Source organism: Peromyscus eremicus, chromosome 9 (genome assembly GCF_949786415.1).
Source record: "Peromyscus eremicus chromosome 9, PerEre_H2_v1, whole genome shotgun sequence".
NCBI classification, from domain to species: domain Eukaryota; kingdom Metazoa; phylum Chordata; class Mammalia; order Rodentia; family Cricetidae; genus Peromyscus; species Peromyscus eremicus.
Genome location: NC_081425.1, coordinates 67,831,306 through 67,853,691, shown reverse-complemented (window position 1 = coordinate 67,853,691; position 22,386 = coordinate 67,831,306). Strand labels below are relative to the sequence as shown.

Below are 22,386 nucleotides of genomic sequence, written 5' to 3'. Positions count from 1 at the left end.
AAATTCTCATTCGTGGTCCTGATGCTGTTCCACAAGCAGCTTCCGGATGATGACTTTGTTTCCCAGGGACCATGGTCTTTCCCTCTGCTAAGGGAAGGGAATGTCCTTCATAATGAACATTTGGTCACTCACAATTAGAGACACATTGTGGGTCGTTTGAATGGGTATGGCCCCCCTAGACTTAGGTGTTTGAATACTTGTTCATAGTGAGTGGCACTATTAGGAGGTGTGGCCTTGGAGTGGGTGTGGCTTTGTTGGAGGAAGTGTGTCATTAGGGGGTGGGCTTTGAGGTCTCAAAAGCTCAAGCCAGTTCTCTGCCTGCTGCCTGAAGATCCAGATGTAGAGCTCTCAGCTCCTTCTCCAGCACTGTGTCTGCCTTCACGCTGCCATGCTTCCTGCCATGACGAAAATGGACTAAACCTCTAAAACCACAAGCCAGACCCAATTAAATGTTTTCCATTATAAGAGTAGCTGTAGTCATGGTGTCTCTTCATAGCAACAGAACCCTAACTGGCATACACATGCTCACCACTGTACACTAATACCTGGCACATCAATTTCTTTCTAAAGTAAACATGACTCAGCTCCCCAGAAAATGACCCAACTCTAGGTCACAGTGACCCACAGAAGGCATTGCTGACAGAAATAAGACAGGGTAAAAGGTCAAGAGAAATGAAGAAGAATGAGACAGAAGCAGCCTCTCACTCCAGAATCTAGTTAACATCCCTCACCACAACTGAGAAAAATCTGCCACAAAGATTACCTAAAGGAACAATATTCCTTCCATACAGAAATAGTTAAAATAAAAATGGACCATGCTTACATGATCTTTCAATTCAACCTCATTCTTTTCCCAGATGCAAACCTGTCCTTTTTTTAGGATCTCACTAATAAGATTATTGACTTAGTTTATAATCAAAACACATTTCTTTTTTAAGATTTATTTATTTATGTATATAAGTGCTTTATCTCCATGTACAACTTTATTCCAGAAGAGGGCATCAGATCCCACTAGAGATGGTTCTGAGTCGCCATGTGGGGACTTGAACTCAGGACCTCTAGAAGAGCAGCCAGTGCTCTTAACCACTAAGCCATCTCTCCAGCCCCCAAAACACATTTCTTAACTCCTTTGTATATTATGAACCACCCTATGATCTCATTTACCAAAGGGAGGGGGGAGTTCCTGGCAACGCTTTGAACCACATAACTTCAGAAACCCTGCAAATTATATAAATGGATATTGTTGAAAGCTCAAGAGCAAACTTTTCTGGAGAGATCCACCCTCCATTTGTGTAAATAACTCCTTGTCCTGAGCATCTCTCTCCCCACCATGGTCATGCTCAGACCTATGTTAAAACCTTTTGCTTAGAAACTCCAACTTTGGGGAGCTGGAGGGATGGCTCAGCCATTAAGAGCACTGGCTGCTCTTCCAGAGGATGCAGGTTCAATTCCCAGCACCCACATGGTGGTCCACAACCACCTTCAATCACTTTCAAGTCATCTGATACCCTCTTCCTGACTCTGTGGGTACCAGGCAAGCAAGTGGTGTCCTTTACACACATGCAGACAAAACACTCATACACATAAAATAAAAAATAAATAACTTTAGACTGGAGAGACAGCTCAGAGGCTGAGAGCACTTGCTGCTCAGTCATAAGGTCCAGAGTTCAGATCCCAGCACCTACATCAGTTGGTTCACCTGTACCTCCAACTTCAATGTATCTGACACCCTCTTCTGGCTTCTATGAGTACCTGCACACACATCTGTGTACATAGATTTACACACACACACACACACACATATATATATAGACATAGACATACACACATAAATAAAATAAATTAAATCTTTAAAAAGAAAGGAAACTCCAACTTTCAGGCTGAGGAAAGGACTCAGTGGCTAGAGTGTGTGCCGGACTTGCAGAGACCTGTTATTCTCAGTACCCACTTTGGGTGACTCACAACCGCCTATAACTCCAGGTCCACAAGGATCCAATGCCTCTGGCCTCTTCGGGTACCTGCACAGACATGCATCTATCCACATGTGTACATCTACATGCACATAATTAAAATAAAATAAGTCTTTAAAAACATATTGTATAGTGAAGAGCCAAATGTGGTGGCACATGCCTTTCATCCCAGAACTCAGGAGGCAGAGGCAAGAGGACCCCTAGAGTTTGTTTGAGCTACATTTTTTTTAATTCTGTAGGCCAAGCACGGTGCCACATCTTTAATCTCAACACTCAGGATGCAGAGGCGGGTGGATCCGTGAGATAGAGACTAGGCTGGCCTACCTGGCCAGTTCCAGGCCAGCCAGTGCTATATAATGAGTGTCTCCCTCTCTCTCTCTCTCTCTCTCTCTCTCTCTCTCTCTCTCTCTCTCTCTCTCTCTCTGTGTGTGTGTGTGTGTGTGTGTGTGTGTGTGTGTGTGTTCCTCCCTCCCTCCTTCTCTCTGCTATATAGTGAGTCTCTTTCTCTCTCTCCCCTTCTCTCTCTCTCTCTAAATAAATGTAATTTATATTTTATATAGGAAACTCCAACTTTGCTTCATACTGACCCATACTGAACTACTTTCCACCATGAGGCTGCGAATCCTGGATTCGCCTGAGCGGAACTCTACAAAGAACTCCTCAGCTGCTGCAGCTGTGGTGTGAATCTGGGCCTCTCACTCCTCTGCTGTGGACAGAAGGACTTCAGGAGCCCAGCACACAAGCCCAGAAGCCTCTACCTCATCACTCGGTCCATCTCCCTCCCTTCAAACGGTGGCCCCCCCCATGCTGACCCATTCACTTCTGAGAGCTCCCACACACTTCTCATCACAGAAGTCCCAGTAATTCTTTCTCCAGCCCCTCACCTCTGTCCCTAAGACCACTCCTTTTCACTACTCTCCACGAGTGAAACCATTTCAAAGCGAAAAGCAAAACTAGAGTTGTGTTATCGGCTTCTCTCATGCCTGTCCCCACATTTCCACTGCATGGCACACTCTAGGACAGCATGTCTGTCTCCCTCCTGCCATATGAGCTCTTGAACAGAAAGGGATGTGCATTATTATCCTTTACCAGCACCAAATAAAATGTCTAGCACATAGTATGCCTACATCATGCTTTCTGAAGAAGAGAATGGATGACAGCTGTATAGTAAAGCCTTTCTCCTGTTAAACATGAAGAGTTAGCTTGAGAATGTCCTTCTAATTCAGAATGTCCCTCCAGGCCTCAGCATCTGACTTACACTATGAGCTTATGAAACAGTGACTGAAGAACTGAAACCATAAATCATGTCACTAAATTCTTACCATCTTGGCTGCCCTTCTGAACCGTCTTCCCAATCTCTATCTCTCGCTGAACAAAGTCCAGATACTACCTATGTAGTATCTCACGTATGTGACCACTCTCAAACTGCAGGAAAAGTAAAGGCCTACAACACCCAACGAGATAGTAGTAACTTCAAGCATAATTATAATCAAAACACTTGTTCAATGTATGGTTTTCACTGAATCTTTCTTACATATGGGTTCTGTTTGTTTTGAGACAGAAATCATTCACTGTGTCCCCTTGGTTGGCTTAGAACTCACTATATAGACCAGGCTGGCCTTGAACTCACAGAGTTCACCTGCCTCTACCTCCAGAGTGCTGGGATTGAAGGCATGTACCCCCCCCCCACCATACCCTGTTTGTTTTTGTTTTTGTTTTGAGACAGGGTCTTGCTTTTTGTAGGCTAGACTGGCCTTGAACTCATGATACTTCCACTTTCATTTTCCAAATGCTGGAATTGGAGACAAATGCCACATGCCCAGCTGCTTTTCACCAAACCTCTGAAATATGTTATCCAGAACTCATGGGCTCAAGTAAGCATCCTGTGTCTGGAGTAGTTACATCACAGCAGCTAAGCTCCCTGACTCTCAATTCATTCTCACATTATACTAGAAGTAAAGTCACTGCTCCTTACACCTAGACACACACAACTGTTGAGCTCAGCCTCAAACACATAGAGCACACTCTTCACTCTACCAGGGTTGTCTTAAAAGTATGCCCTGAACCCACATGCACACCTCGTGCCTTTTACTCACTGGGGAAGTCCAAAGACTCTTCGGAACTGTGGCTACTCTGCATGTTCTCTCATGCATGTGTATGCATGCGGGTGTTCAAGAGTTTGAGTACATTTCTATTCCCAAATTAGAAACGGCAAATTAGAGAGGAGTGACAGATGTAGGAGGGCATAATGCCAGAATCAAGGAATGACAGGCAGCTGTCACAGGTGGCACAAATAGACATCAGGAAAGAATAAGACCCAGAGAACCAAAGTCAAACTGCTAAGGAAGCAAATGTTCTTCCCTACCCAAGGGGCCCAAGGAGACCTCACAGTTACAGAAAAAAATTAAGATGCGTTTAGAGCCAGACTTCATTATTTAGCAAGACCTTGTCTTGAGAGGAAGGGAGGGAAGGGAAAAAAAAAAGGAACTGTGCAATAATAACCCTGCGTCATCAGAAGAAATGTCAAATTACAAAGGCAAGCAAATGCTCCACTGGGTTGAAAGAGATGTCAGCAAAAGTGGTTAAAATAATAGAGGCCTGGTGCTTACAGTGATGCAGTCGCCTTAAAAATATCACTTAGGAAAATGATCCTTCTCTACACAAGCTACATTACTTTATACCACATTCGAGGAGCCCAAGACCAGCATACTAAAAGGGGTTTCACCAGTGAGTGACCTACCAGATCACACAAAAGTGACACAAGAGAAATTACAGGTCACATCTGAGACCTCATGGAAAAGGCTTCCTTCCCCAAGAGTGCCTTCTGGCCTTCCTGACTATTGCCTTGCATGACAAACATCCCCCACACAGAGATCAGTGTCAGCCACAAACATGGGTGTGTAGGTCACAAGAAACAGTGGCTGTTTACATAACCGTAAAGCAGGGAATGGAAGAAGCTGAGCAAAGATAGCAATGAAGCAAGCAAGAGAGTAGGAAATAAGGGGAGTGAAGTCAGCCCCGGGAACAGCGGCACTGGTGTGTGTAAAATCCTGCACACGCTGCTGCTGCTGCTGCTGCTGCTGCTGCTGCTGCTGCTGCTGCTCAACTGCACTGGTATAAAATCCTGCACACAATGCTGCTGCTCCATAAACTGACAGACTGTCTACACTTCACAGCTGGGGGATCAGAGTAATCTCCAAGGTCCTATGATCACCCAGGTTAGAACAGGCACTGGAAAGAAGGGACTAGCACAGTGGTTCTCAGCCTTCCTAATGCCGTGACCCTTTAATACATACAGTTCCTCATGCTGTGGTGACCCCCATCCACAAAATTATTTTGTTGTTACTTCGTAACTGTAATTTTGCTACTGTTATGAATCGTAATGTAAATATCTGATATGCAGGATATCTGGTATGTGAGTGTGGGGTCGAGACCCATCGGTTGAGAATCACTGGACTGCAGAGTAGCTGCCTCTGGGCACTTTCACTGTGGCTCTATTCATACAGATTTTTAAGAGAAGAAAAAGTCAAGATGGATCAAAATGGTAAGTCTACAACTCTAGCCCACAGAAATAGTCATGCAAACTGCCTCCAAGAAATTTGCTTCACCAATAAAACTCACACAGACTAAGATGAAGAAAGGAAAAAATGGATCATGAAATGGAAACCAAAGTAGCTGGCTTTTTATCAAACAGAATACACTTGAATTAAAAAACTATAAAGTATCTCGGCACAGTGACGCACACTGTTAATCCCAGCATTCAGGAGGTGGAGGCAGATGGGTTTCTGTAAATCTGAGGCCAGCCTGGACTACACAGAGAGTTCCAGGCTAGACAGGACTACATACTGAGACTCTGTCTCAAAACACAAACAAACAAAAACCCTACAAAGAAGAGGGTAGAGTGAAGTACACTTGTATTCCCAGTTGAAGCAAGAGGATCACAGGAACCCAAGAATTCAAGAACTAGAGAATACTATAAGAAGCCGGCAGTGATGGCGCACACCTTTAATCCCAGCACTCGGGAGGCAGAGCCAGGCGGATCTCTGTGAGTTCAAGGCCAGCCTGGTCCACAGAGCGAGATCCAGGATAGGCACCAAAACAGCACAGAGAAACTGTCTCAAAAAAAAAAAAAAAAAAAAAAAAACTATAAGAATAACAAAACTATAAGAACAGAAACTATAAAAGCTCAAAAAAAGTCAAAGTCACAATGATAAAGAGATCAATCCAACAAGAAGAAATAATAGAGGCTATAGAGATGACCCAGCAGATAAGACATTTGCTGCTCTTGCAAAGGACCTGGGTTCTGTTTCCAGCACCCACCTGGCAGCTCACAACCACCTGTAACTCTGGTTCTGGGGAATCCAACACCCTCTTCTGGCTTCGTTAGGCACTGCACGCACATGACACATACATGCAGGCAAAACACTCATACAAGTTAAAATAGGTAGGTAAGCAGGTAGGGGTGGAGAGAGAGAGAGAGAGAGAGAGAGAGAGAGAGAGAGAGAGATGAAATCTTGCTGGGCAGTGATGGTGCACACCTTTAATCTCAGCACCTGAGAAGCAGAAAAAAGCAGATCTCTGAGTTCAAGGCCTACTTGTTCTACAGAGTGAGTTCTAGGACATCCAGGGCTACACAGAGAAACTCAACCTAAAAAGAAAGAAAGAAAAAAGAAAGAAAGAAAGAAAGAAAGAAAGAAAGAAAGAAAGAAAGAAAGAAAGAAAGAAAGAAAGAAAGGAAGGAAGGAAGAAAGAAAGAAAGAAAGAAAGAATCTTTTTTTTTTCCTTTTGAGATAAGGTCTCACTACATAACTCGGCTAGCCTGGAACTTATGCAGACAAGGCTAGCCTTGAACTCACAGAGATCTGTCTGCCTCTGTCTTGGAATGTTGAGATTAAAGGTGTGGACTACCACACCTTGCCTAACAAATAAATCTTTGAAAAGAAAGAGGAGGGAGGAGGAAATAATTGTAAATGTCCACCACCATCTCTGGCTTTTATAATCTTCCTACTCCTTCCACAAAAGTCCCTGAGCCTTAAGGAAGTGGGTCTGATGAGACATCCCATCTAATAGCTAGCTCCTCAGAGAACTAACTCCTCCATCTCTTGTTCTCTGACTTTGACCAGTTGTGGGCCTCTGTGTTAATTGCTGTCTCCTGCAAGAAGCAACCTCCCTGATGACGGTTGAAAGATGCATGTAGTGGTTTGAATGAGAATGCCCTCATGGGCTCATACGTTTGAATGTTTGGCCTCCAGTTTGTTTAAACAGTTTAGGAAGGATATGGAGGCATGGCCTTATTGGAGGAGGTGTGTATCCTGGATCTCGCACTGGGAGCAGGCTTTGGGGTTTCAAAAGACTCATGCCATTTCAAGTTCTCTCTCTCTCTCTCTCTCTCTCTCTCTCTCTCTCTCTCTCATCAAGATGTGATCTCTCACGGGTGCCTGTCACCATGCCTTTGCTCTGCCATCATGGACTCTAACCCTCTGAAACCATAAGGCCAATTAAATGTTTTCATTTATATGTTGACTTGGTCACAGTGTTTTATCAACACAATAGAAAAGCAGCTGATGTGATTTGTTAATCTACAGTAAGTCATTAGGAGTCAGTTTAATGCTATATCCATTTAGCAGAATAATAGTAGTAGGGTCTCCCCAGGGCCATTGACCTACCTACTCACAGGTCACAGCCCTAATAATAGTGCTAGGAATGGGTTCCATCTCACAGGATAGGGGTGTGTGTGTGTGTGTGTGTGTGTGTGTGTGTGTGTGTGTGTGTTAAATGTGTATGAGTGTTTTGATGTATGTCTGTGTACCACATGTGTGCCTGCCACCCATGTAGGTCAGGAGAAGGCCTCAGATCTCCTGGAACTGGAGTTACAGAATGTTGTTTGTTGAGCTCCCATGTGGGTCCTGGGAATCAAGCCTGGGTCCACTGGAAGATCAGCAAGTACTCTGAACTGATGAGCCATCTCTCCAGCCCTGTAGATCAGGCTTAAATCCACTCAGGAAGCAGCTGGTTATTCCTCTAACATTCAGACCACCATTGTACTCATTGGAATGTCTTGCCAAACAGGCTGTTATTATAGTTCTCAAGGTTCATAGCTGGGTGAGACTGGCCATTATTTTTCTCCTCCAGTATATGGATAACACCTTCCAGCACTATGAACGCTAGCCAGTAGAGACGAAACTTCCAGGTCAGTACCAGCTTGACATTGCATGTGGTGTCTGTCTTCAGCAATGGTGTCTTACCATCACATTCTGAAGGTGACCAATAGCACTGGCAATGGCCTGTAATTTTTGGAAGTCTACTGTACTCACTGGCCAATAACTCCAAAAGGTATAACCCATTCCTAGCACTGGGCTTTTTATGTGTTAGTCTGTGGTATCTAGCAAGAGCTAGACTAAACAAGAAAGAAAGAGAATCTCAAATAAGTGAAATCAGAGATGAAAGGGAGACATTACAAGTGAAATACAGAGGATCATTAGGGATCGTTAGGAATATACAACAAAAATTGGAAAACCTAGAAAAACTGAATAAATTTCTGAACACATATAATCTGCAAATGGAATTGTGAGGACATATAAAACTAAGCAGACCACTAACAAATAATAAGATTGAATCATAGAAAAAAATTCTCTCAAGAAAAAATTCTTGCCCAACATAATGGTGCTTGTCACCAAGCCTGCTGACCTGGGTTTGACCCCTGTGACCCACATGGTGGAAAGACAGAACAGATTCACACAAGTTGTCCTCTGACCTACACACACATACACACACACACACACACACACACACACACTAAATTTTGTTTTGTTTGTTTGTTTGTTTGTTTGTTTTTTCGAGACAGGGTTTCTCTGTGTAGTTTTGGTGCCTGTCCTGGATCTCGCTCTGTAGACCAGGCTGGCCTCGAACTCACAGAGATCCGCCTAGCTCTGCCTCCCGAGCACTGGGATTAAAGGCGTGCACCACCACTGCCACTTTTTAATATGTTATTTATAGAGAGAGAAACAGACTGCGGCCCCCTAGTAGACAGCTTTGCTTCTGAGTCCTGCAGAACTGGAGACTGAACCCAAGACCTCAAAGGTGCTAAGCAAGTGTCCCTCCACTGAGCTGCCCCCAGCCCATCACCAGCTGGTTTTGTTGCTGTTTTGTTGAAGCAGACTGCAGTACCAGGGACTGAATCCAGCTCCTCACGAATGCTAAGCACACAAACATTCTAGCACCGAACCACTCACCCAGCCCATGAGCATGGTGGTGCATGCCTGGAATCCCAGCATTCAAGAGGCTGAGGCAGGAGCAAAAGTATCACAGGTTCAAAGCCAGTTTCTGACTGCACAGCATTTGATATTTCAAAATTTTTTTTTAATTTTCAAAAATAAAAAAAGCCAGACATGGTGGCGAATGCCTTCAATCCCAGCACTTAGGAGAAAGAGGCAGGTTGACCTCTGTGAGTTCAAGGCCTACTGATCTACATTCCAAATACCAGTCCAGCAAGTACTACATAGTGAGACCTTATCTCAAAATAAATTAAACATTTAAAGATTTTAGACAATATCAAAGAGAAATATACAGGGATGCAAAAATGTTTTAACATATATAGTATACAGTCAGGCTGGGGCCATAGATTAGTGGTAGAGCATTTATTCAGCATACACGAAGCCCTGAGTCCGATTCCTAATAGCAAAAAAGAAGAGGTAAAGGCATTTGCTGCTAAGCCTGATGACCTGAATTCCATCCCCAAGACACACAGGACACAAGCTCACCAGCACACATACACACATGCATACATAGAAAATAAATAAATGTAAAATATTTTTAAAAGCTATACAAATCAGTACACATGATATATCAGTCACATTAACAAAGTGGAGGATAAAAAGTATATTAACATTTCAGTCAATGCAAAAATCAACATTATTTCATAATAAAAATCCTCAGAGTCAGCGCTGAGGAGACAATATAGCTCAATAGTAGAGCACAGGGTGGAAAATAGCTCAGTTAATAAAATTTGATCTTTAGCACCTACAAAAAAAAGCACCCATGGTGTGGAGCTGGAGAGATGGCACAATTGGAGTGCACTTTGCTGCTCTCAAAGAGGACCCAGGTTCAGTTCCCAGCACCCACATGGTGGTTCATAATTGCCTATAACTCCAATTCCAGGGGATCTGACTCTGCCTTCTGGCTTTATTGGGCACAACACACATGATGTACTTATATACATGCAAGCAAACACTCATACACATAAAGATAAATACACCTTTAAAGAAAAAAACTAGGTTGTGTTGTGTGCACTGGGAAGGCAGAGACAGAATAACCCCTGGAGCTCCCTAGCCAGCCAGCCTAACCTAATTGATAAGCTCCAATTCCCAGTGAGGGATTCTGTCTCATAAAACAAGGGCTGGAGAGATGGCTCATTGGTTAAGAGTACTGGCCGCCCTTTCAGAGGACCCAGATTCCATTCCCACCATCCACATGGCTCACAACCATCTGCAACCCCAGTTCCAGGGGATCTGACACTCTCTTCTGGCCTCCTTGGGCACCCAGCATGCACATGGTACTCATACACACATGCAAATAGAACAGTCATCCACAGAAAATAGGAATAAATAAGGCGAATAGCTCCTGAAGGATGAAACCCAAGGCTGATCTCTGACCTCCAAACACCACACACACACACACACACACACACACACACACACACACACATACACACACACACACACACACACACACACACACACACACATACATGCATGGTGGGGACACACACTATTTAGGCCAGCCAGGGCTGCACAGTAAGAGGAAATCAGGCTACAATTAAGCTGGAAGTTTCCTCCCCGCTGGGTAGCTTTCATAGTCCCAGAAGGTGCTATGATCTTACCCAACTGTGAACCATGTGGGATACAAGCCTGCCTGCCCGGCAAGATGTCCCCTTTGGCACAACAGAAGATGTGACGGTGATGTGGTTAACCAACCACTTTGTGATTGGATTTGAGGCTGGCTCTACAGGAGGGAATTCCCACCTGGTACTGTAATCCGTGTCTAAAGCCATGGTACAGGAGGCCACAGGTCCTAGGGGGACACTTACCACTGTTGTGTGACTAAATGAACATGGTACCAAACAGCCTTCTAAATATTAATATTTATAAGCAGAGATTAGTGTTGCTCTCAACCTTGGTCAGAGAAGCTCCTTTTGCTCTGGGCAATGATTAATGCAGCGACTCCCAGGTGGTCAATGACCTGAGAACAAGTATCTGGGAGTTCTCAGCCCTAAATAGTACATCTTTACCACCTGCTCCAAGGCTGAAGGGCCATCTTGGAAGAGAGGATGGAAAAAGTGTCAGATCTGGAGGATGGGGGAGGGCTGTGAAATGTCATTGCACTCAGGAACTCTCAGAGCAAGAGCTGCTCAAGGCAGAGCCAGTCAACATCAGGGAGAGGAGAGGGCTCCTGAAGGACCACTGGCTGTTAAAGTTGCTGGAGGAAAAGGAGGAATTATTTCTTTTCTTCAGTGGTCTAGCCCATGCACCAATAAATAACTGTCCACAAATGCTCATGCAAGCAAGCCTTATCAAACACAGCAGGTCACAAATAAACAAAAAAGATGTGAAGTGGGAGGGGATGAGAGAGGGTAACAGGAGTGAAAATGACCCAAATACATTGTATAAATGTATGAAATTATCAAAAAATAATACTTTTAAAGACACATTTTTCTCACTGGGCAGTGGTGGCGCACACCTTTAATCCTAGCACTCGGGAGGCAGAGACCAGTGAATCCAAGACCAGCCTGGTCTACAAAGTGAGATCCAGGACAGGCTCCAAAGCTACAGAGGAACCCTGTCTCAAAAAACAAAAACAAAACAAAACAAAAAAGGACACATTTTCTCAAGCGGATGGTGAGGACCAACACCTGACTTGTCTTCTGACTGTGGTACAGACATACCCACAGAACAGGTGAAGGTGTGTGTGTATACACACACACACACACACACACACACACACACACACGATAAATACACATATTTCAGTACTTGCAGCCTGGATCACAAAGCAAATTGAGGCCAGGCTCAACTGTATAGTCAGACCTCATCTCAAAGAAATGAATGACTTTGAACTCCCGATCTTCTTGCACCTTACCACCACCACCAAGTACTGGTATTACAGGCATGCACCACCATGCCTGCTTGACTCTTACAGAGTATAGAATGAGAAGTGTTGGCCACAGAAGTAAGGCAAGTGAGGAGCACTGAAACAGGGTAGAGGAAGTCAGGTTATCCCTGTTTGCATAGGACACTATGTCATACATAGAAAAACTCAAGACTCCAGCCCAAAACTGTCAGAACTGACAAATTCAGTAAGGTTGCAAAATAGAAAACCAGCATTTAAAAAATAATTCACTCTTTAAACAGAGAATTCTCAAAAGAAGAATCTTGAATGGCTGAGAGACATTTAAGGAAATGCTCAACATCCTTAGTTTTCAGAGAAATGCAAATCAAAACAACTCTGAGATACCACCATATACCTGTCAGAATAGCCATAATCAAAAACACTGATGACAGTCTATGTTGGAGAGGATGTGGAGCAAGGAAAACATTCTTCCACTGTGCAAACTTGTGCAACCACTGTGGAAATCAGTACGGCAGTTTCTCAGAAAACTGGGAATCAATCTACCTCAAGACCCAGCCATACCACTCTTGGGCATATACCCAAGGAATGCTCACTCATACCACAAAGACACATGCTCAACTATGTTCATAGCAGCACTATTTATAATAACCAGAACCTGGAAACAACCTAGATGCCCATCAACTGAAGAATAGATTAAGAAAATGTGGTACATATATATACACATTGGAGTACTACTCAGCAGAGAAAAACAATGACATCATGAAATTTGCAGGCAAATGGATGGAACTAGAAAATATCATCCTGAGTGAGGTAACCCAGACTCAGAAGGACAAACATGGTATGAATACTAGATGTAAAGCAAAGGACAATCAGACTGCAACCCACAGAACCAGGGAGGCTACCTAGCAGGGAGGACCCTAGGATGACTATGGCTTATAATAAGTTTCGGTTTTGCCCAATCACTGGGCAAGCTTTAGTGAAACATTTCATCATTAGGATAAGAATTATCAAGCTGATGAAAGAATATGCTGGCTGTACTTCCAGGAGGGGAGGCTAAAATCTTTTTAGGTTATGGATTAGCCTATAGAAAAATGTCTGCCGTAAATCAAACAGTGAAGGGGAAGATGAATAGGAATCTCACACAACTTAAGTAAAACATAGCTCTCTGAACAGATAAAAATGGGTTTCTTCTGTATCCCAGAATCTAATCAATATTTATATGTATAATTCAGCTATCATTTGGCTTATTGGGAAATGTTATTTTTACTATATTCTACAGAGAAAATATTTTCCAGTTTCAAATAACCCTGGACTTTTGAATTATAACCTGTTTTTATGTTTAAAAAAAAGTCTGTATGATAAAAATAATAATAATTAGCTTTTCTATACACCAATACTGAAATTGCTGGATGACAAATCAGGACCCATTCTCATTCACAACAGCCACCAAAAAGAAGGTCCCCGGAATAAATGTAAACAAGGAAAGTAATGATTTCTACAATGAAAATCACAAAACAACACTTAAAGCTAAAGCAGATATACATACACACATGAAAACTAAAAAGGACACACACACAAACACACTCACAAGAAAAAAGAGGAGCTGGGCATGGTGAGGTCTTGATCCTTTGATCCCAGCACTTGGGGACAGGAGACAAGTGGATCTTCATGAGTTTGAGGCCAGCCTGGTCTAAATAGAGTTCCAAGACAGACAGAACTACATAGAGGGATCTTGTCATAATAGAGGGGTAAAAATTCACAAAAGAAAGCTTGTCATATGACCCTGAAATGCAAAGGCTTGTACCCCCTGGCTTGCGGTTTTTTCCCTTTAAAAAACCTTCACTCTGAGAGCTCAGGGCCATCCCTCTTCACCTGGCTAGCCAGTGTGTTGGAAGCAGACCAAGCTCAGGCTTGCTTGTTTTAATAAACCCCTTTGTTTTTTGTTTTTTGTTTTTGTTTTTTTGGTTTTTTTTTTTTTTTTTTTTTTTTTTTGGTTTTTCGAGACAGGGTTTCTCTGTGTAGCTTTGCGCCTTTCCTGGGACTCACTTGGTAGTCCAGGCTGGCCTCGAACTCACAGAGATCCGCCTGGCTCTGCCTCCTGAGTGCTGGGATTAAAGGCGTGCGCCACCACCGCCCGGCTTAATAAACCCCTTTGTACTTGCTTCGAATATTGGCTCTGTGGTGGTCTTGCTTGAGGGTCTCGCGACACGGGCACAAACCCACACACAGGTCTGGGCATAGTCACACTGTCAGTGGCAGACACAGAAGCATCACTGGGCTTGCTGGCCACCAGCTTCAATGCAGGTTCAGAAAATCACCCTGTCTGTTGGAGCCCATTTAGATTTCCTAGTGGCTTTACCCAGCAGGTCTGCATAAAGAGGATGATGGTACCACGGGCCTGAGTACCAGTTGTCTGAGATGGTCTGCACTTGGCTGTGCTGGGGGGAAGTCTTTTGCTCCACCCCTTGGCATTCCTTTAAAAGCCCTATGGCAGAGACAGTCAGGGCCCACAGACTAGGATCCAGGGCCGATGGATTAGGATCCAGGCCCTCCTGAGGCTATTTTTCTGTTTCTCTCCCCTCTATACGTCTATATTTATTTATTTTTATTTATTTATTTATTTGTTTTGTTGTTGTTGTTGTTGTTTTTCGAGACAGGGTTTCTCTGTGCAGCTTTGCGCCTTTCCTGGAACTCACTTTGTAGACCAGGCTGGCCTCGAACTCACAGAGATCCGCCTGGCTCTGCCTCCTGAGTGCTGGGATTAAAGGTGTTCGCCACCATCCCTGGCTATATTTCCTGCTGCTCCTACTCAAGAGTACTCTGGGGAAAAGTGGGGGTGGGATGGCCCCCCACCCCTGTCTCAGTGCATCTCAGTGGAGTAAGGTAGAGAGCGAGAGATCAGAACACCTGACATCTCTCTCTGGGTTCTGCTTGTGCACACAGTTTTTTGTTTTTAAATCACAAAATTCACTGGAGGGGGGAGGTGCTTAATAGCTAGAGCAATCCTGAACATGCAAGTTGGAAGCCAGCCTGGTCGACACAGCAAGTTCCAGGCCAGAAAAGGCTACACAGTGAGACCCTGTCTTGATTTAAAAAAAAAAATAAAAATACAAAAGTGGCTGAGCGGTGGTGGCACACGCCTTTAATCCCAGTACTCAGGAGGCAGAGCCAGGTGGATCTCTGTGAGTTCGAGGCCAGCCTGGTCTCCAAAGCGAGTTCCAGGAAAGGCGCAATGCTACACAGAGAAACCCTGTCTCGAGAAACCAAAAAAAAAAAAAAAAAAAAAAAAGTGATTTAAACAGTGGTTTAAAAAAAAGAGAGAGAGAGAGGGGGAGGAGGGTTACCAGAATCTGGGAAGGGAAAAGGAAGTCAAGGGGTGGGGATAGGATGATTGACAGCACAGGGGTGCAACTGGAAAGGACAAATAACTTCTAAGATTGGACAGCACAGTCAAACAGTGGTTGACAACAGTTTATCGAATGTTTCAGAATAGCTGAACAAATTTTGAACATTCCCAACACAAAGAAATGATGACATGACAGAATGCCGTCACCTGGCTGATTGTCCATGCTGTATATACCAATTAAAATGCCACACTGGGGCTGGAGAGGGGACTCAGCCGTTAAAGGTTAGGCTTGCAACCAAAAAATATAAAATCCACACGATCTCTCATAATCCATACAGCTACTGTGTGTCAATATGCCTATAATCAAAAATCACTCATGACCCAGGCACAGTGGCACAGGCCTACAATCCTGTACTGCAGAGGCTGAGCCATGAAGATCCCAAGCTCAAGATCAGACCGGGTAATGTACTGAGTTCCAGGTCAGTCTGTGCTATACAGCAAGGCCCTATCTCAGAAAAAAAAGGAGGAGGGGGAGGAGGAAAGGAAGGAAGGAAGGAAAATTGGAAAATTGCATGGCACCATTACCCATGATCCCCTGCAAATCTGAGAAACAGGAACTCGTGTACAGGGCCATGAACAGGACCAGCAGCTAGGCAATCTGATAATGCTAAGAATTACAGGTACAATGGTATTGTCCTACGTCACTAGAAAAGGAAAGAGAACAAAGCTACCCTTGAAGGAGAACAATCAGGAAGGACATGAGAGCGTGCCAATTGCTACATGCCACCAGACATAGGGAAAGGTGAGGTGAGGCATCTTCCTTTTCCGAGACAGGGTTTCTCTGTGTAGTCCTGACTGACTGTCCTGGAACTCACTCTGTAGCCCAGGCTGGCCTCGAACTCACAGAGATCCGCCTGCCTCTGCTTCCCAAGCGCTGGGATTAAAGGCGTGCACCGCCACCGCCCTGTTCTTCCTTTATTTTTTAGCACTGTACTAAATTGTTTGTTTGAGACAGAGTTTCACTGTGTAGACCAGGCTGGCCTCAGAAAGCTATCCAGCTGCCTTCTGGAATTAAAGGCATCACACCCAACCTGTTTGTTGGCTTTCTGAGACAGGGTTTCTTGTAGACAAGGCTGGCCTCAAACTTGCTAAGGAAGAAATGACCTTGAACTCCTGACCCTCAAGAGGGCTCCATCTCCAGGGTGGCGGGGCTACAGGTACCACCCCACACAATGTATACAGTGCTGGGGATCAAACCCACCGCCTCAGGCATGCTAGACAAGCTCTGTATTCACCCTTAAATTACAACGGACTGAATTTTCACACAAAACTCTTTAGGAGTAGATCTGGTGGGGTTGAACTCAGAGCCTCCACTTGAGGGCTTGTTAAGCTAGACTCCCTCAGTATACATTAATTTACAATAAAAAAAAGTGTCATAGGCATTCATTCCCCAACTCCTTCTTCTCGACTGGACTCACACCCCACTTCTGCCCAGTCCTCCACATCACCGTTCCTGCCCCACCTCTACTTACAGATGCAGGCGGCGGCCAGCAGGCGGCCAGCAGCATAGGGGGCACCACAGCTCGGGAAGAGGGGCTGTACCATGTAGTTGGCAAAGGTGATGGCGATGACGGCCTGGCTGGTGGGTTCAATGATGAGCAGAGAAGTCCAGAGGCGGATGAAAGCAAGAAATCCCCCGAAGGCCTCCAGGATGTAGGCATAGCTGGCCCCAGATTTCTTAATGGTGGTACCCAGTTCGGCATAACAAAGGGCCCCAAAGACGGAGAAAATGCCCCCAACAGCCCAGATGACGAGTGAGAGGCCAAAAGAGGCACTGTACATGAGTACACCTTTCGGGGAGACAAAGATGCCGGAGCCAATCATGTTCCCCACTATCAGGCACACGCCGTTAAGTAGCGAGATCTCCTTCTTCAGTTTTACCTGCTCGGCCCCTGGGCTGGCCCCATCTCCCAGAGCAGAGGTATTTGCCTCATGCTGGGCAGCCACTTCATACTTGGTGCTGTCGACCATGGTGGAGAGGAGGAAGGCCTTCACCAGCTTGCTTGCATTGCCCTCTAAGGAAGAAAGAAGATTAGGTTGGTAACCACACAGCATCTCTCCCCCACCCCCCGACTCCACAGGGTCCAACACAGTCAGCACCCACCACAATTCCGACTCGCTTCCAACTTCCCGAAAACCTCTTCCCCCCCAAAGCCTTGTCAACGTGATCCCAATTTGACTTTTCCCCCAGAAGAACAGCACCCTGGTCTCTCATCCTTACGATGCAGCATGCCTTATTTACCCTGGCAACTAAATCCTGACCTTCTGTGACAGAGGACAGGCATGAGGCCGTTCAGTAGCTCTCCATACAATCATAGTGGTTTGAACCTTTTCTTCGGGCTCCCCGCCCCCCACGGCCCCCCCAAAAGCCTGTCTTCCCTCCCATTTCAGCTTCAAATGTCACTAGGCTGAGATGCCTGCATGAGGAACCAGCCCTTGCAAGCGACTAATTTGCCAGATCCTCTTTTTGCTGACATGCCGCGCTCTCCCCTAAGGACTCCGGGTGCGAGCCTGAAGCTTTCAAAGTGCTCCTGCTAGGGATGCACAGCCACCTCCCTGCTCGGGAATATCCATTAACAAATGGCCAGCTGGCATCTTGGACGGTGGCAAAGCCCAAGCAGCCCCACCCATCCTGAAAAGAGACAGGCAATTCTCTTGATGTTGCTTTTCCTTTCCCAGATACCTGTCGCAGCCTCTACCATCCCAGGTCTCCTGCCACCAAATCACTCACATCCACGCCAGCCAAAAAATAGCAGTGATCTTTCAGAAGGGTGGCCCAAATACACAGCAGAACCCAGAGGTGACTGGAGGCAGTGGGTGGTGGCTGCCCACCCACTGCAGAACTGCTGGAGACATACCAGACCAAACCAAGGAAAGGAAAGAGCTCAAGCCGGGCAGCAGATGCCTGGAAATACAGAGCTCGGGACAGCTGCACAAACTCGGAAAGCTTAGTAAGACAAATGGGGAAACACTAGAGCGAGAGGTTCTGGAGCCGGAGGAAGTGACCAGACACGCAGAACAGCAGAGAGGGGTTAGCAAGGGGACAGGGTGGGGCACACTCACTCCCTGGCTCTGGATACAAGCAGGTTCCTCCAGCAATGGCCAGCAGCAGTCACAGAGACAAAGAGGCACACACCCCACAAGAGCAGTGGTCTGACCCGCTCCTCCTTCCTCCAACAGTAAAAGGGAAGCCTAGACAAATGCCTGCCGGACTTAAGTCAGGTCAAGAAGGGAGGAGGAGGTGGGGGAGCTAGAAAAGGAAGGGGTGAGGAAAAGGGAGAGGAGTGTTAAGCAAGAATCTGGGTCCAAGGTTCACAGGCCTTTCACATCTGCAAAAGGGGCAGCTAGGAGCTCTTGGCTCAGCACTTTCTGTGATAAGAAGGTGCTCGCTCAGGAGTCTCCTCTGTCAGCTCGGCCCCAGGACAGGAGGCCCAGAGGGAAGGGACAGCCAGCTGGGTGTGTTCTCTGCAACCCTGGAGTGTCTTAATAAGTTAGCAAGGACACAGCGGTGGCGCAGACCTCTTCTCCGGTGTCCTCCATGTCCCACGCAAACCTCATTTCTCTCTCATCCCAAATAAGAAAGGCAGGAAGGCTATAGAATGCGACACATTGTTCCCATGCTGAGATTACAGGAAGTGTGAGAGCGGTTCAGACGCCCTGTGTGGATGCCCGAAGTGAGAGCTCTGGACACTTCCCCATGCAGAGAGAAGGGTGGCCTCTAAACTCAGGCCACCACCCCAAAGTCTGAGCCTCAAGTTATTTCAGAAGAAATATGGTCCAGAAATGAGACCAAACTTCTGGGTACAACTCCATCCCACCAGTGGGCTCTTTCACCCTTAGGGAAACATACTAAGTAAGACCTCTGGGGCATCCAAAAATTCCTATAGGGACGATGGTGGTGCACACCTTTAATCCCAGCACTAAAGAGACAGAGGCAGGTGGATCTATGAGTTCGAGGCCAGCCTGGTCTACAGAGTGAGTTCCAGGACAGCCAAGGTTATGCAGAGAAACCCTGTCTCAACAATAATAACAAACAATAAGTGAATAAATAAGTATATACATACATATGGAGGGCTGGAGTGTCACTCAGTGGTAGAGTGCTTACCTACCCCCACATACAAATAAGCGTGGAAATAAGGTTTCACTGAGCTATGCTAGGCAGGCCCAGAATAAACAGCAAAGGTTTCGCATTTTGGAAATCATAGTTTATTCTGTCTTTATAGTCTACTTTAAATCTGGTACTCTGAGTCTTCGACAACCTACCTGTTCTGAAACTGAACTGTGTCCTTCCTTCTACCCTTCCTACCCCTCTTTGGTTATTCTACAAAAACATCCTAGAGGTTAATCTCTGTGGCTCACCTTTCCATTCTGGCCCCTTAAAATTTTTAGCTAAACCAAGATGGAGTGCTGGGCTTAGGCCTTCCACAGACCACGCTTGAGGATGGAGACATAGCTCAGCAGTTAAGAGCACTGGCCGTTCTTGAGAAGACTCGGGTTCAATTTCCAGCACCCACATGGTGGCTCACAATTTCAGCTCCAGTTCTGATGCCTTCTTCCGGACTCCATGGGCACTGTCCATACATGCAGACAAAACACCCATACACGTAAAATTAAATTAAAACAAAAATTGTAAAGCTCATGTCCCTCACAAGACAGCCCTACATACATCTGAAAACCACCTGGAAGACACTCTCCTTTTCTCCCAGCATCCCCTGAAAGGCTTCCATAAAAGTAGTCCTAGCATTGCTTGAGTTCTTATCCAGGCCAGACACACGGCTACGCATGTCAGTGCGTTATCTCACTGAACTGTATGCAGCCCCACAAGGCAGGTACCACACACTCTGTGGGGTGCCAAAGTAGAGGGGAGGTAGGCAGCAAAGATCACAGAGCTACGCTATCTCCTCAGCCTCCTGCTCTCCGGCCCTTGCTGGTCACTGGTCTCTTGGCCTTCCCTTTAGACAGGAAACCACTCCAGGTAGCTCCTAATTAGTTACCTAGAGGAGCTTGGATCAGATTGGAAAGAAAGCCCCTGCAGTCTGTAGGTGGCCGTAGGTGACACAGTCACTGCCTTCAGGCTGCTACTCCCTGTCTCTGGGTGAGAATGAGCGGTGATGATGTCTGCCCAGAGTGCTGTGATGTCTAGGGTGCCCACTACTAAAGACACAGAAACACACATCAGGACACCTGCCCTTTGGGGATCAAAATACACCGGCACCAACGGAGTACAAATCCAAATGTGAAACCCAGAAAAGAGAGGGGAAAAAAGGAAATGGAGGGTGGGGTGCACAAGGTTGAATTCGTGGCTGGCTATCATAAAAGTGAAATCCTCAAAGCACTGAGCCAGATCAGCCCAAGACAGAGTCCACGCCCCAGCAAACAGCATGCCCTAGTGGTCTCACCAGGAAGTACTACAAATGGATTCATCTTCCCAGCCCTGGCAGTCAGGCACAAGAGGCTGCCAGTCATGGAAATGTCCCCCCCTTTTCTCAACCACTGCCTAGCCCCAAAGACAAGAAGACAACGCCTTTGGTGGCTCACTTTCCTCCCTGAGACCCTGGCTCTCTGTGGAACACTTCCTCCATTCAGACAGCCTAGTAAAGCAGCCTCCCCCGGGCTCTCCTAAAGGAACTCAGCAAAGCAGGCTTCACAGAAGCCTTCATACTCCTTGTCATTTTCCCCTTTCCTTTGATGTGCTCATCTCTGAGGACATCGTGGCTATGCCAGAAAAAAAAAATACACTCATTGGACAGCCTAGAGAAGTTTTCAGTCCAGCGGGCACCAGAACATCAGTCACGGAGTGCTCAGAGAGCAGCCAGCCAGTGTTGAACTCCCATGCTCCAACAGCGACACTGAAACACCCTTCCTCCAGGAACCTGCACACAGTTCAGACTCTTGACTCCTCAGCCGAGCTCCTGTGAGAACACGCTTTCTCCCTCAGAGACCCCAGGGCTTGCCTTCCGCTATCCAACTGGTCTGTGTGCCTCTCTTAACAACAGAAACAAAACAGATACTCGCTGATGCACTTAGACTCCTCATCACTCCACAAGAGCTGCTCGGCCCCTCCCTCTCCAGCTCTCCATTTGTTTTGCTATATTCCACTATAACTAAGACTGTCCCTTTAAAAACAAAAAGTGGGGGTGGGGGGAGAAACTGTTTACTGTTCTGCCCAGGACTTCCCATTAACCAGAGGCTGAAGTCTCCAGACTCTAGGCTCTACCTAGACAGGGCCAGGGCTAGGAGCAAGAAATAAGGTTCTTCGTCTCCCCTTGGCCAATTTTCAGGTACTCCATCCTCGTCCTGTGCTTCCCCACACATCCACTTTCCCTGCTTCCCCACCTCTTACCTGTCTGGAGACCTTTGGGCAAGTGCAGGGAGGAGGGGGCTATCGGCACACTGGGGTGAGGGGTGGTAGTTAAGACAGTCAGGGGTGTGACTTCAGCAGCTGTTGACTCTGAGAAGCAGAAAAGGCAGAGGGTGACGGACTGAAATGGAAAACAGGAAAACACATGTGTGACTCTGGCCGGCAGTGGGGAGGGGCCAGAGGACGGGCTGGAGCTGAGGCTGCCTGGTCAGACCCAGAGGACCTCGGAGCAGGAGCACGGAGCAGGAGCACGCTGACACCCAGGCATCCCCTCCTCTGTTCGGCTCCTCCTCCCCGCATCAGCCCCTCGTGGTCCTCATTGCCCTCGCTGGCTGGGCACTTAAGTGTACCCTGCAATTTAAAGTGCCCTCCGGAGCCCCCTCTCTACCTCTCCTTCATTCTATTTCCTAACTCTCCTACCCTACCTCCCGGCTGTGCTTACAGCATTTGGTCCCGAGATCCCTCCGTCAGGCCAGTGAAATTCTGCAGTCCTATCTCAAGAGTTTGTGCCATTTCAGCCTCTA

General features: G+C 46.1%; 1 protein-coding gene across 1 annotated transcript; it reads right to left on the bottom strand.

Moving 5' to 3' along the window:
• Positions 1–16,965: 16,965 nt before the first annotated feature.
• On the bottom strand, positions 16,966–22,055 carry LOC131918982 (Y+L amino acid transporter 1-like). Its single transcript, XM_059273087.1, has 2 exons — positions 21,845–22,055; positions 16,966–17,516 (listed from the first exon to the last, which is right to left on the bottom strand). The coding sequence occupies exon 2, from the start codon at positions 17,470–17,472 to the stop codon at positions 16,966–16,968; it is 507 nt and encodes a 168-aa protein (XP_059129070.1). The 5' UTR covers positions 17,473–17,516; positions 21,845–22,055.
• Positions 22,056–22,386: the final 331 nt, after the last annotated feature.

Coding starts and splice junctions, on each gene's coding strand:
- LOC131918982 (XM_059273087.1), bottom strand. CDS start 17,472: ATGGTCGACAGCACCAAGTATGAAGTGGCTGCCCAGCATGAGGCAAAT.